General features: G+C 37.4%; 1 protein-coding gene across 2 annotated transcripts in view; it reads right to left on the reverse strand.

Moving 5' to 3' along the window:
- Positions 1-3,430: 3,430 nt before the first annotated feature.
- MLLT3 (MLLT3 super elongation complex subunit) overlaps positions 3,431-15,538 on the reverse strand; it is a 136,658-nt gene continuing 124,550 nt past the window's right edge. For both annotated transcript variants that reach the window (XM_014057750.2, XM_087716117.1), the window contains exons 9-12: positions 12,575-12,671; positions 11,087-11,158; positions 10,702-10,773; positions 3,431-6,228 (exon numbers count right to left, since the gene is read on the reverse strand). In XM_014057750.2, the coding sequence (XP_013913225.2) occupies positions 6,097-6,228; positions 10,702-10,773; positions 11,087-11,158; positions 12,575-12,671 (373 nt within the window). In that variant the 3' untranslated portion in view covers positions 3,431-6,096. The remainder of the gene's footprint in view (positions 6,229-10,701; positions 10,774-11,086; positions 11,159-12,574; positions 12,672-15,538) is intronic.

Genomic DNA, 15,538 nt, shown 5'->3' on the forward strand with positions numbered 1-15,538 from the left:
TTGGACTTTGAGAAATTTGCAATTGTTTCTTCACTTGATATACAACATTGACAAAGAAGAAAATAGTTAGATCACCTAAAAAAAAAACCCAAGAAGCTGTCCCAGCTCTTGGCCTGCCAATATTCAAATCGATAAACTTTCTGAAACTAAAAAAAGTTTGGGCCTAAACAGTGCTTCGATGAGACACTGGGAACTACACATATACTGGTTTGAATCTTCTAATGGAGGAAAGGTGGGAAAGTCATACAGGTAATCCTTGATGCATGACTACAATTGAGCCCAAAATTTCTGTTCCTAAGTGAGACATTTGTTAAGTGAGTTTTGTCCTATTTTACAAACCTTTCTTGTTAAGTGAATCACTGCAGTTGTTAGGTTAGCAGCACAAATGCAAATATTTCCATTAATCTCTCCCTCCCTCCCCCTGCCCGCTCATACACATAAGAAGTTCCATATTATTTCTATCATCCCCTTCTAGTTTCCCTGGCCACTATACAAGAATTCTTATGTTATTGCTTACAATTATTGGTAGGCTGAGAAGGAAGAAGAGAAAGAGAAAAAAAAAGTTAAATCTCTTCATGAAATTCGTGCTCTCATACTAGGGACAGACTTGAACTTCCAGCTTCTGCAGATGCCTCCTGGGTAGGATTTACCCAGCTCTATGCACCTTTTAATAGGCTTCTTTTCAAATAGAGCTTTTGATAATGATGCTAATGAAGAATTAATGTATAACAGGGAGATTTCCCTCCCTCCCTCTCCATACAAAGTTGAAACCAAAGCTTTGAGGGGAGATTACTTGCCTCTCAGACAGGGAAAAATAATTGGTCACCTTGGTTAAGACAATTGCTTTTCTTTTCATGCCTCAAATCTGCCATTTCCTAGTCTCCAGCAATTTTTTTTAATATAGACCCCCAAACATTTAGCCATGCATACACGATTCCTGCCACAAAGTTTAATATGGTGTAAAATAGTATTGCTATGAATTTAATCAACGCTCATTCCCTCACATTGCAAAGTGGGAGGGGTACTTTGTTTTTTCTGAAGGATGGCTGGATGATGCTAGCCAAGTCTCATAGTTTCCCTCTACTGCTCAGAAACTAAGCCATCTTGCCACCCCTCCCTCTCCATTCAGAGCAGACCACCCACCCAGATAGGAATACACAAACCACATGGGTTAGGAATGTCTGCTCAGCGCCCAAATCAATATCTGCATCACAAACTTATTACTTGAAGAGCCTGGCTTTTAGCACAACTCACTTCTTTCCTCTTTTTTTATATTTTAATTTTCCCCCACTCCCCCCCCCCACATAGTGCATATGATTCCCCCTCCAAAAGAGGGGAGGAGGGAAGAGAGAAAATGTCCAGTGAGAAATCCTTTTTAAAAGGAATAATGTCAAAGGAAATATACCCATCCTTTCTTCCTGTTAGGAGAGGCATCTTGCTTTCTCACATCTGGATGGGAACCTGCAGTTGACATCTTAACCATGCAGATCTGGAGTTACATTCTTCCCATTCTATAATAGAAAATTGTCATTTGGACCACAGAAAGGGAAAGTGTGGTATATTAAAGAGCCACACTATTGTTGCCAAATTAAAAACACAGACGAAAACCCAATCAGAATTGTTCCATTCTTACAATTATTTGAGAAACGAATGCAATACCTTTCTAGTTTGTAAACATACTGTTGCTTGTGTCTTATAACATGCACATTCAATCCTATACATCTCTATTCTGTACTAAATTTAACAGGGTTCCTATCACAAGATGCTCTCAAATATCACTCCCATTTTCCCATTCCATTCAAATCCCTATCATTCTTCACCATTGGGCATCTCAGCTAGGCTCCTGAGAATTGGCTTACAATCTGGAAGGCACATTTTGTCTTTATTATTCCTTGATGTCTCCTTGATTTGTCAATCAATGTGCTACAGGTAACACATTACAGGTAGTCCTTGGCTTACAACAGTTCATTTAGTGACCGCTCCAAGTTACAATGACATTGAAAAAAAGTGACACAATTGTTTTTCACATTTTTGAGCATTGCAGCATCTCTTATGATCCTGAGATCAAAATTCAGGCACTTGGCAACTGGCATGTATTCATGGTGGTTGCAGTGTCCTATGGTCATGTGAACACCTTACACAACCTTCTGACAAGCAAAGTTAATGAGGAAACCAGATTCAGTTAACAACAACGTTATTAACAATTAGCAGTGATTCACTTAACAATTGAACAAGACTAGTGATAAATTAGAGAATGTTCCTTAGAAGAACTTGAGGCTGATGGAGCTGGAATGAAGGAAACAACATGGCAATTTTATTCTGGCTGGAATCCAAGTATGTTTTTCTCCATCCAGACGCCATCCTGCCATCAGATCATGTCTTCCACTACATCTCTGATCAAGCCCAGGATGAAGATATATAACTGAAACGTCCCTCCTGATCTGTTGGATAGCTCTTTTAATGGTATCTTGCGGACATTGAACAGGGCAGGGGAAAAATTGAACTGGCTGAGCAAGAAAAATTATTTCGGCTTTTGGCCAGTTTAACAAGGAGTGAACTGAAATGGCTAAACAGAATTCTTGAAGAACAAGAAAAAGCACTACATAATCAACTTCAGTGTGAAATTTCAGGCAAAGGATGTTCAAATATGACATTTCTCTATAGCATTCATTTTCTTACCATGCTGTTAAATCATTTGAATTATCTACTTCTGACTAATGCTGAAAGAGGCATTCTTTAAAACACTTGCCGAAGGACAAGTTAGGGTTTGGATTTACAATGTATGAATTGTACTTCTGAAGGATGTTTTCAAAGGGCTGTAATGTATACTATGTAAATAAGCAGTAATTGCACCTCAAAGGACTCACCCCTTTATGACTTCTATATACAATCCTTATGTCTTGATATTACCAAAGTTCTGCGCTACTGCAATTCCACTCCCAATAACTAATTATTATTGTAATAATGTGGTGGTAATATAGGTAGTTTTGATATGACAGATGAATATTACATTTTGCCTTGTGTGTGTCCAGACTGGTGTTTTTCAGATGTACAATTTTGGGAATTTCCATTCCAATTCATGTGAAGAGTACTAAATTGGCCATTTAAATTTAAGGCTCTAAGCAATGAACACAATATCCATCCCTACTCTATCAACTCTGGTTCCACACCTTGACAATAAAGATTGCATAATCATAAACTTGTGAAAAAATATATTATTTTAGAAAAGGTCAAAAAGGACAAGGGATAAATAATGGTTTTTAATGCAGATTCTGAATTCTGGTTCAGATGAAACACTCCAAGAATATAATGTAGTGATATAAAGTTAGACCTTGTGCTACTGTGTATCATTTTACCAATCCTAAATGATCAATCTTCCATGCAGCTGAGACTGAATTCTGTGCCAGAAAATAGGACTATTTGAAATTAATTGAAAAAGAATTTATTTTGTTTCAGCATACAAAATAACTAAAGTATTTTTTTTAAAAAAGGACACCACTTACCAGCTCTTATTCTACCAGAATTTTGTGGAAAACACTCTTCACTTTCAATACACAAATGCAGCTGAAATGTGTTTATTCCATCCTCATTCTCATCAAACTAGAGAACTAACATTTTATAAGGATGACTGATGAGCTACATGCAAGTCAGAGTTAAGAGTCTACTGTAATTTCAGTAATATTCCCTTTACATAGTTAACCCCTCCACCCCCACAAATTCTGTACACCAGTTACTTTTTTTTGTGGCTCAAAGGACTTATTTTGTCTTTTTAAAAACAAAGAAAAAACTCATGTCCAGTATATAGTCAAAGTTATGTTGGCCTGTGCTCCAACAATCTCTCAAGAGGTTTTGCCACAAAATTTAGTTAGAAAAGTCAACATTGACCCCTCCCCCAAAGCACACATTTTGTGCTCAATTGAAATGAATTGTGTTGAATGTGCACTGTTAAAAAAAGTTGAAAGACAGCCTTTAGATTTTCAAACATTTCATATAAAAATGCTAACAAAAATGTAAAAAAACCCACTCAAACATCTCCCGCCAAACTCCAAGATCACATCATATGCCTGATGTCAAAAGATTTCAAAAACCTCCCATCCCAACAATTGCACATTTAACAGTTGGACTTAAAAAAGAACATAACACTTCAAGTATGTTTCATGCCAATCATCAATAAGAGTCATAACATTACTGAAGAAAAGTACACTTGTTCTTTTGAAAGCCTAAGATAGACTTCCGTAGTTTAGGTCAAATATTTTAATTTAAAAATAAAATAAAAACCTCCACATTCACACACACATACACACAAAAGGAAACAATTTCTTTGGACTTAAAGAAACAACGTTAAGAATTCCCATGATTAAAGAAATAACCTTACTACAAACTTAATTTTTCATACTGCAACATATTGTGCACATAGAACAAGGAAATCCATTAGATGTTTCTGCAGGATGATTCTGTAGCAACAGATGACAATCTGACCACTAAGCAGCAATTGGATATACAACAGCCTTTCAAGCACAGCTTATTTGAAAAGACTAACAAATCCTTCAGATCCAAAAGTAGTCCTTAAGCAACATCTTCTATCAGGATATCACTTGAAATCCCTACTTTAATGGCTTCAGTAAGAGAAGGCTTCTTTTCTGCCCCCTTTCTTTAAATGGAGTTTTACCGGTACTTTGTTTTATGAAATCACTTTTGTTAAAGATTAAAAAATACTTCTGAAAATTAGGGCAGCAACGTTTAGTAGATAATTTCATTAAGGAAAGATGTTTCTATTGGATGGCCGTTTTTTTAATTATAAAAAAACATCATTTTACCATTAAAAAGTTTGAAATGGTATGACAGATAACATTTTGGAAGAAGTCCAATCATCTCTGAAAAAAATGGAAGGAATACAAGTTCTCAGGTGGTCCCTATAGCAATACATACATGAATGTAGAAATTTATTTTTAAAAAAGGATGGGGGTGGGGGAGTGGTTTAGAACTCATTTACTCACATCCAAACATAGAATGCATTAATTATGCAATTGAAATTCATCTGATTAACCAATTAATTCATTTAATTGAGTTAAGAGCCCTATTACAACTGAATGTGAAGTATGGAACAAGTAATGAAATTTAGAAATAATTTTCAGCGCATTGGCCATAAATAGTTCCAAATCAAGGACTTTCTATACTATGAAAACGGAACTAGTACTCCTCTTATGGCAAACATCTCCTTGTAATGTTATATTTGTTTCTAATATAACCTTAAAACAGGTGCAGAAATATTGACAGAAAAGCAATTCTGAATTGGGATAGCATATTGGAATATTTGTTTTTTTCCCCTTTAATAAAAGTTATGTTAATTTACTGACTATATAGTCTAGGAAGTAGGTCAGAATCCTGTTTGGTTTTGTTACATATAGTCCAAAATAAACATGTTAATTATAACCTGGGTAATCCTGCTACAAGACTAAGCATTTTTTTTTAAAAAAAGATGGATTTATTCTCGACTTTTCTGCCTTACCCCACAACCAGTATCTTATTTTGGGGAACCATAGAAATTGAAACCAAACAATGCAGGGTTTTTTCACACCGTACTAGCATAAGGTCAAGACAAAGTGGCATCAAAGCAAGAGTAAGGTCAGAAGGCCTGTGATGGTGGTGTGCTGGATCCAAGGAGCATCCGTGAGACACAGGACATTGTAGCGTCTGGTAGTGTCATTCCCTCAAGGACGTTAGAATATGCATATGCAGTAATAAATAGATCAGTTATGTAATAAGGCAGTGTGTTGAACATGCATTTATCTTGTGGCCTAGAGTACCACAGAGAGAGACACATGATACCATACACATTCATTAAATGTTTTTTTTTTCAAGGCTATCCAGGCTAACTCTTCCAGAGCATTTCCTTAGTGAGAAGAGCAATTCGCTGAGGCTTGTCATTTTTCTTCTCCTTTATCAAGAGATGATGAACTGGCTTTAACAAAAAAATAAAGCTGAAGAGAGCTGTTGGGGTTTTTGCACCATGGCTGCATCGTTCTGAGTGTTTTATTTTATTTTTTTCAGATAAAAAAAATTCAGCAGTTTTTAATGCAACCACAATTGAGGTCCTCAGGATGCTCCAGATGTTTCCAGGTAACTCTGTAATTTTCTAACTGTGGTTTTGTCCAGTGAGCAAAGGTCAAAGTCAAATGTAGTGTTTGTGATGTGAAAATGTCCCGTTTCTTCTATAAGATTTACAATCTGTCATTCAAAAACAAAAGAAAAGGTTAAATTTAAACACTTCTGATCATCTCATCTGTAAGATTTTCAGATAAAATGTAGCAGTAACTTGTTTCTTTGTCCATGAGCCTGAGCATGATACATGAATGCCAACAATAGCCTCATATTTGTTATAACCTTTCTTAGTTTTTTTGTTTGTTCATCTCTCTTAAATCACGCAGAATGCTTTAAACATTTGTAGTCTGCTACATTTCTTTCTAGGAAAGTATCCTACAAATTGGAGAAATGACATAACAAATTGAACAGCAACTTTTAATTGGCAATTCTCAGTTATGATTCGGCTTGATTCAGCAATTTGCTGGCATGAAAATGTCTCACACATAATGTAGTTTACTATGATCTGCTGAACCTTTTTTCTGAACTAGTGCCCTTTAAATGTGTTGGAGATGACAAGTATAATAAAATCTATTGTATCAGGTGACTTTAGCATTCTTAAGTTTCATTTAGAGGCCCTTTCTCCCTTTTTAACTGAGATGAAACCAACCTAGATTTTTGCAACTTGCACATGTAAAGCACATGCTCTGCCTATGAATTACAACTATTCCCAATAATCTTATACAGCTTAATTTGAGATCACCATATCACAATGTATAAGGCAGTGTGAAACTATAGTATGAAATACGCAAATATTTTCCTGATCATTATATCCAAGCAGACACCCATACTATAAATAAAATAAAAGTACAGGTACCTCTTGACTTACAACAGTTCATTTAGTGACAGTTTGAAATTACACTGAAAAAGTGATTTGTGATATATTTTTCACACAACTATTGCAGCATTCCCATGGTTGTAGGATCAAACTTCAGATGCTTGGCAACGGAGTCATATTTATGACGGTTGCAGTGTCCTGGGGTCATGTGGATCACATTGTGTGACTTTCTGACAAGTAAAATTAACAGGGAAGCCAGATTCACTTAACTGTGTTACTAACTTAACAACTGCAATGATTCACTTAACAACTGTGTCAAGAAAGGTTGTAGAATGGGGCAAAATTCACTTAACTGTCTCATTTAGCAACATAAAGTTTGGGTTGAATTGTGGTCATAAGTCAAAGACTATCTGTATATGCTTCTGATACTTAAGGAATAGCAAAACCTTAGGACATTTTGGACTGAAAGACATAGAAATATTAAGAGCTGTACTATTAAGTGAGCAGGAAGGCAACAATTCTGGTGAGATAGCCCAAGTGAATAACTTGGAACTCTGTAGTATTAAGTCCATATATTTCCACCTATGTAGTTCCAGATCAGCAAGAGCTAATGAAAGGTTTAACCAGTCCACAATGTGAAACACACAGCATTACTAAAAATTAAATGTCAACCTTCTGAGAAGCACCATGTTTAAAGTAGACATTCATTTATTTCTGCCATGCTAGTTTATATAGTAACTTTGGCTCCAACACTCCACAGCTTGTGTCGAACTAATGAGTTAGGAATGTAATTCTAAAATATGCTTCATTTAACCCTAGCTAATAAACCAGCCCAGGAAGAGTTCTAGAAAAAACCTTTCCGAAGTATTTTTTTTTAAAAAGAGTGATCTATATTTGATATGCCTTCCTGTGAAACTCTGCCAAAACAGGGCTTTCCATTAATTCCCTTGATAATAAATTTAAGGAATTCAAAAGCTGCTGGGAAGTGTTAACAGATGCATTTTTAAGCAATGCAGTACTCTTTAGAGGGATGAGAAATGAAACTTCACTTTGGTTTGATTACTATCTATCCTTTTTAAGCTCCTAAATAAAAGCAGCATGAACACTGTAATCCTGCTCTTCATAAGGGACTCTTGGAAATATAGTCCCAGTATTACAACTGAGCAGGATGAATATTCACATTTAATAGAGGTATAGCTCAAGAATATAGCCAGAAAATCTGAAGGCTTTTTCTGACCACCTGCCAAAGGAAACCAGGTTTTTATATTCTTAATCTATTAAGAAATCTTTGGCGGAAAAATAAGATAACAGCTAGCAAGATTTCAGATTATCAGTTTTAAAATCACATTAAACGCAATTCAGTTGAAGATGTAGGATGCAAAGTCCAAGAGAGTTTTATTTGCTTTTGATGAAGTACACTACTTAATCAACTACTACAGTACACAACTACTCATTGTTTAATAAAAAATATAATTCTGGCTTCCCTTTAATTTCACAGCAGTCAATCTGGCAGCAACAATGTAAATGATTCTACAACAGAATGTATATAGAAGGAGTACTATTAGCATTTTAGATAATAATGATTTTCTTTAAGTGTTTAAGAATGGAGGCAAAAAGTCTGGTAAATCTAAATGTAAAGCAAGTTTGGTCTAGTGGTTAAGGCACCAGGCTAGAAACCAGGAAACCATGAATTCTAGTCAAAAGGGTAACCTTGGGCCTGATGCTATTTCTCAGCCCAATCCATCTCACAGGGCTGTTGTTGTGGGGAAATTGGAGGAGGAAGGTGATACGATATATTTGTTACCTTCAGTTATTTGTAAAAATAATAAAAATAGGCTAAAAATAAAGGTAAAGGTCTCCCCTGTCCAATCATGTCCGACTCTAGGGGCAGTGGTCACCTCCGTTTTGTAGCTGAGGGAGCCAGTATTGTCCAAAGACATTTTCTATGGTCATGTGGGCAGCATGACTATATGTGAGCGCTGTTACCTTCCCACCCAAGTGGTACCTATTTATCTACTCCCATTTGCATGCTTTTGAACTGCTAGGTGGACAGGAGCTGGGGTAGGGAACAGGAATTTACCCCATCACATGGTGCTCAGGTGTCGAACCTGGTCTGTTGACTTTCCAGTTGACAAGCCCAGCATCTTTAATCACTGATCCATCACCCCCCCCAAAAAAGATGTGATACAAATCAATAAATTATTTATAAATAATAAAAATAAAAAATATGCCTACCTCCTCCAGTTATTTATAAAAACATAAAGGTGGGACATAAATGAATAATAAATAAACAACATACATTTTTTCCTCTCTTCATATTGGAGCCTAGAGTAGCTTCAATAATGAGATGAGCAAAACATAAATTTAATAAATAAATAGTGGGAAAAGTTAGCATTGTGTATAAGATACAGTATACTGATGTAATTCATGATAATCTGCCATTTAAATGATAAACTACCACTGGAGTTGAAATCTGAAATAGAAATGTATCATTTTCTGATTTAGGGGTCAGCTAAAGTTAATATGTTATCATGATAAGAGTCACAATGGTGCAGTGGTTAGAATGCAGTACGGCAGGCTATTTCTGCTGACTGCCTGCAATTTGGCAGTTCAAATCTCACCAGGTTTAAAGTTGACTCAGCCTTCCATCCTTCTGAGGTCAATAAAACGAGGACCGAGATCGTTGGGGGCAATATGCTGACTCTGTAAACTGCTTAGAGAAGGCTGTAAAAGCACTATGAAGCAGTATATGTCTAAATGCTATTGCTATATTAAGCCTATCATTACTACAACACTAAGGGGGAGCTAGTGATGGGATTTGATTTTAAGGGCTTTAGGAACAGTAACTGAGAATCACTTATCCAGTCCCCATTTCTCAAATCTGAAGCCTACAGTCTCATATTAATTGATCCAGCTGATCTCACCTGAGATAGCACTTTTTTGTAGCTTTACCACATGATAAATCAAGAACTTACAGACTTAAGAATTTTGTGGAGGAAAAAGTACATATCTCAGTATGTGTATATCCCTAGCTTGGGTAGCTTACACGAAGACCCTCAAGTAGTAAGTTGGGCTTAGAAAGAGCAACTGGCCTAAAGCCATGCAGTTAATGTAGTTCCATGTTAAACATGGATATGAACCCAAATGGCACCAACAAAAAAAGAACCAAAATTTTGCAATAAACAAACAGATAAACAACTGCTTTTATAATTGGGTCTGTGTATATAGGACAAAGGCAGAGAGAACGAATATGTGTTATACTGGGGAATTATTATTATTATTATTATTATTATTATTATTATTATTATTATTATTATTATTATTATTATTGTTGTTATTATTATTATTATTATTGAAGTCAATATTCTAAGCAGTGTTAAGTACAGAAAATTCTGTATTTTAAAATTTTTCATAGTGAAGCAGTAATTTCTGTGAAAAAAGAATTGTTTTGTCATTGAACATACCAAAGTAGTAATGCACAAAGTCCATAAATAAATGAGAATAACTAATTCAAATTTCAGTATTGCAGAACTAAATTGAAATCTGAATTACGTGAATTCATTTAACATCTTCTGAATGTTCAGTTATAATTTGAACATTCAGGAAATTCATTTCAGTGTGATTACACTTTTGTAGGACTGAATAGATTATAAAAATTGTGAGATACTAATATTTTGATTGATGGATTTGCTTTCTGTTGAAAAATCAAATTTAGACAGACTTTGTTCTTTTAATAAAATTTTAGCTTTGGAAAACTGTTTAAAAGACATAGAAGCCCTCACCTGTTGCAGTATATGTCGTTCTCTTAGAGTCATTAACCTTCTGTGAAGCTCAACTAATTCATCAAGATATGCCTGAAAATAAGTAATTACAGATTAAAACAAAAAAGACAAAGTTTGACAGTTTGTGAAACCTCATAGTTTTGCTCACAAGTATTTTCAATTTTATATTATTTAACCAACATAATAATAATAAACAATGTACATATAGTAATACAAAATGCTAAATGAATAATTAAGAAATATTTTATGAAGTCACATGCCATTTACATATAAATGCATGTACAAATTTACATTTTTATGTAGATGTTGATTTCAATTAGATTTTCTGGTTAAATTTAGATTCTAATGTATAGAAACACTATTTAAACATTTTTTTCCTATTTACCTTATCACAATCACCATTCTTAATCTGTTTTTCAGATTTACTTTGTTTTATAGGACTCTTTACTTCCAGAATCTACAAAATGAAAAGAATAAATATTTAAGGACATTACAAATTTAAAACTGAAATGTTTTAAACTATGGTGGTCAGATGTCTTTGTTCTATAAGCAGATTTAAAGCCAATTTATATATCCTATATATATATATTATGTTATACCCCTTAAGAACAGTTTCAGAAATTAAAGCAACAAACTAATTATAAATAAATTGGAACATCGAAAAAGACTTTGGAATTATCAACTAAATGAATACTAGTGGAAGAACTTTCAGTAATGATTCAGTAATATACTGTGACTAATTTAGTATCAATTCTTCAATTTATTTATAGATAAATGTGTCATATTTTTAGAAATTAGCTTTAAAACCAGGTTATGGCACTTGAATTTTATTTCTAAATTTCTATAATATTAGAATTATATCCATATGTTGAAGTCTCTGTTTTGAACATAGTTCTACGAACAGGGACCTACCATTCCCAGAAGAGTTTCATAAGCATTGATCTACTTGAGCATTGATCTAGAAGTATTCATTTTTCTACTTAAGTAAAATCAATAACTTTAACATAGTGCTTAATAAGTGTCAAGTATACAGAGTCTTTTGAAGTAGTCAGACGATAACAAATCTAAGTAACAGGAAATAACAACAGATTGTTGTTAACTAAATTGATTCATGTATACATATATGTCATTACTTGAAAAAGTGTCATTTGCTGACTTTTGGTTATTTTAAAAAGTAATGATTTGAGCTAATTTTCAATGAAATTAGAAGTATAACTGATTTGTAATAATTGAAACACAGATGATTTCATACCATGTTTACTCTAAGAACAGATAGTCCTTGATTTACAACTATTCATTTAGCAACTGTTCAAAGTTACAACAGCACTGAAAAAAGTGACTTACAACTAATACTTGCATTTACAACCATCCTATAGCATCCCCATAGTCACTGAGCAAAATTTTGGTGCTTGGCAACCAATATGTATATATGACACTGATTTATTACAGTGTCCCAGGATCATGTGAACACCATGTGACCTTTCCAGCTGTTTTTGGACAGCAACGTCACTAGGGGAAGCCAGATTTGTTTAATAAATGCACAATTTACTTAACAACTGCAGAGATTCGCTTAACAATTGTGACAAAAATGATCGTAAAATTGGTGCTACTCACTTATAGGGGAAATAAATATTATGCACCTCAAAGTAAAACATAAATGTATCTTTACACATATCTTTAGAAGGATTTTTCCCCCAGAAAATATTTTAGGTTATAACAGCACAAAGCAAATTCAGTAAGATCTTCACAAAGTGAAAAGATTCAGGACTAATTAACACTAATCATTTATAAAACTAAAGAAGGCTCACAAAGTTGGGAAAATAAAAAAGTTTACTGGAAAAATTTGGTATGTGCTCATACTAAAACACAATACCTGGTTATTGTTGGTTTTTAATAAAGGTGGAGGATCGTGGTGTAGAGGTGAAGATGCAGAACTGCTATCACTGTCACTTCCATCACTTAAACTAACCCTGAGCAAAAATAAAAGTGGTAGAGGAATGAAAAGGTAAGAAGCAGGTAGATTTTGGTCAATACATAAATGAAAAATTCAAGTGTTTATAACTTATTACAGATTATAACCATCCTATATTATATTTTTAAGACCTCTCTACATCGTATCCTTCATGGCTAGAATTTTACATTGCTGACAGCATATTAAGACAGCAGTCCACAACTTTTGCAGCTTAGCGGCCCGGCGAAAGGGGAATGACCATTGGCTTACCTGAATGGCCGTTCTCTAGGTGCTGCGGGAGTGTCCAAGCATGGATTAACTTCAGCTTGCTGCCCAAGGACTGAGTTTAAATCTTTAATGTAGCCACGCCTCCTGCTCCCTTTGGAGTTCAGTTTGAAAAATGAGGAGATGTAATTTGGAAGGATGTCGCAAGAAGGTGGATTATGTCCTCAGAGGTGATAACACAGTTCCACTAGACTACCCCAGGGCGGGGTTGGACACTCTCGCAGCACCTACAGAATGTCAGGTAAGCCAATGGTCATTCTCCTAGGTGCTGCTTGGAGTGTTCAAGCATGGGACATACCGAAGCTATGTAGTCCCAGGATGGGAAGAAGAAAGGTCCCGTTGTTCTGGAGCAGCGAGAACTCGCTGTAAAACTCTTCTCCCAAAAGAGGCCTCAGCAGCTGCAAAGGAGTCCAACTTATAGTTACGAATATATGGACATGGCGAGGACCAAGTTGCTGCCCTGCATATCTCCTCAATGGGTGCTTGCATTGCCCAAGCAGCTGAGGTCGCAGCACTCCTCGTGGAATGAGCGGTTATGTGAGGAGGAACCGGCTGGCCTGATGTTTGTAGGCCAGCTTTATGCAGATGCAGAGCCAACGTCCAATAGTCAAAGAGGTAACCTTCCTGCCCATTGAAGAGGGCTGAAAAGATACAAAGAAGGATTTAGACCTGCGGAAAGAAGCTGTTCTTTTCCTGTATACGCGTACCGCCTGGCGCATGTCCAGCTTGTGCCAAACGCGTTTCCTGGGGTGCCTGGGATGTGGGTAAAAATCAGGGAGAATCACTTCCTGCGACCTGTGAAACAAGGTAATTTTTGGGAGGAAGGAGTGGTCAAGACAAAGAATGACCCTGTCCAGATGCACAATGCAGAGGTCCTCCCTCACTGATAAAGCCGCCAGTTCAGAAATTCTGCGGACCGAAGTGATGGCAACTAGAAAGGCAGTCTTAAATGATAAGTGTCGCAAGGAGATGGAATGAATAGGCTCGAATGGAGCCGAGGTCAACATCTGCAGAACGATCACCAGGTCCCAAGTCGGGTACCGGTGGACCGTCGGGGGGCTTAGGTTGGTAGCTCCTTTCAGGAAGCTGCGTACCCTGGGATGTCTGCTGAGCAGTATAGTGTCATCTCTGGATAATATGGTGGCCAAGGTGGCCATCTGCCTCCACAGTGTGTTGGGGGCAAGGCCCTTGTCCAGTCCGTCCTGGAGAAACTCAAGGATTTGCGGGATAGTTGCTGTGGTGGCAATGATATGACGCAACTAACACCAAGATGCGAAAGCTGTCCAGGTTGCATCATAGATGTGCACTGTGGAAGGGCACCTGGATGGTGCGGATGACCTTGTCCGAGAAATTGTCCTGCCTCAGGAGGTCCCCCTCAAGTGCCAGATGGCCAACTGGAGCCACTGAGGATCCGGGTGAAGAATGGCCCCCTGGCTGAGGGAGATCTGCTCCTGAGGAATGCACCAGTGTTTGGTCACTGATAGATTGACAAGGTCGACGAACCAGGATCGCCTTGGCCAATGTGGTGCAATCAGTAGCACCTCCGCTCCCTCCAACAGGATGTTCTTGATCCACCTGGGGAATGAGGTTGAGAGGCGGGAAGGCATAAAGGAGGCCGGGAGGCCAGCGACATCAAAGGGCATCTGTCCCTTCCTCTCCAGGCACTGGAACCGCGAGAACGGGGGGAAGATGCATGTTTGTTGGACTGGCAAACAGGTCTACCATTGGAAGACCGAATCTTTGGGATAGTTGGTAAAAGAGAGACAGATGGAGCCGCCACTCCAAATTGCTGATTGTAGTTCTGCTCAGCCAGTCTGCAGTTACTTTCTTTTCCCCCGAGATGTGATCTGCCTTCAGTGACTCGAGGTGGTGTTTGGCCCAACGCCCGAGTGCTTCCACCTCCAACATTAGGGCCGTTGATCGAGTCCCGCTCTGATGGTTTATGTACGCCTTGGTGGCAATGTTGTTCGTCAATATTAGGACGTGCGTGCCTTTGAAGTGCGATGGAGGCTGACCTGGCTGTCCTGACCTGTCGCACAAGAGAGGTTATACTGTCCGCTCGCTGTTGTGTGAGGTCAACTTTGCAAGTGATGGAGTCGATCACTGTGTTTAGGCCATACCAAACCGTGTTCCGAACCCAAGAGTCCGTCATTGTCTCCTCCCATTTGCCGGCATACAGCTGGAGCCTGCCCCCAATTGGAGAGGGCTGATGATGGTCACTTAGTCTGTTGAAAGGAACGGTTTGAAAAAAACCCCTCGGAACGTTCTGCGGTTTTCCTGCTGTCTATTCTTATCCCTGAATGAGGACCTCTCATGGGAGTGGTTCTGTGATTTGTTGTAAGGCCTGGTGTATCCCCCAGAGGTAGCAGGGGCATCTGCATTACGAAAGGGCTGTCTGCGAAAAAAGGAATGACCTTTACGGTCTGGCTTCTTGGTGACAGCCGGAAGGGCCTTTCGTTTGTCCTTGGACTCAATTAGTACTGAGTCCAAGGCCTCCCCAAACAGCTTGCCGCCCTTGAAGGGGGCTGAAGCTAGCTTCCATTTTGTCTTCATGTCCGCCTGCCAGTGATGGAGCCATAGCAGGCGACGTGAGGTGATATT

The sequence above is a fragment of the Thamnophis sirtalis genome, unplaced genomic scaffold (assembly GCF_051295495.1).
Source record: "Thamnophis sirtalis isolate CommonGarterSnake01/CBP01778 unplaced genomic scaffold, rThaSir2_p1.2 scaffold_5, whole genome shotgun sequence".
In the NCBI taxonomy this organism is placed as follows: Eukaryota; Metazoa; Chordata; class Lepidosauria; order Squamata; family Natricidae; genus Thamnophis; species Thamnophis sirtalis.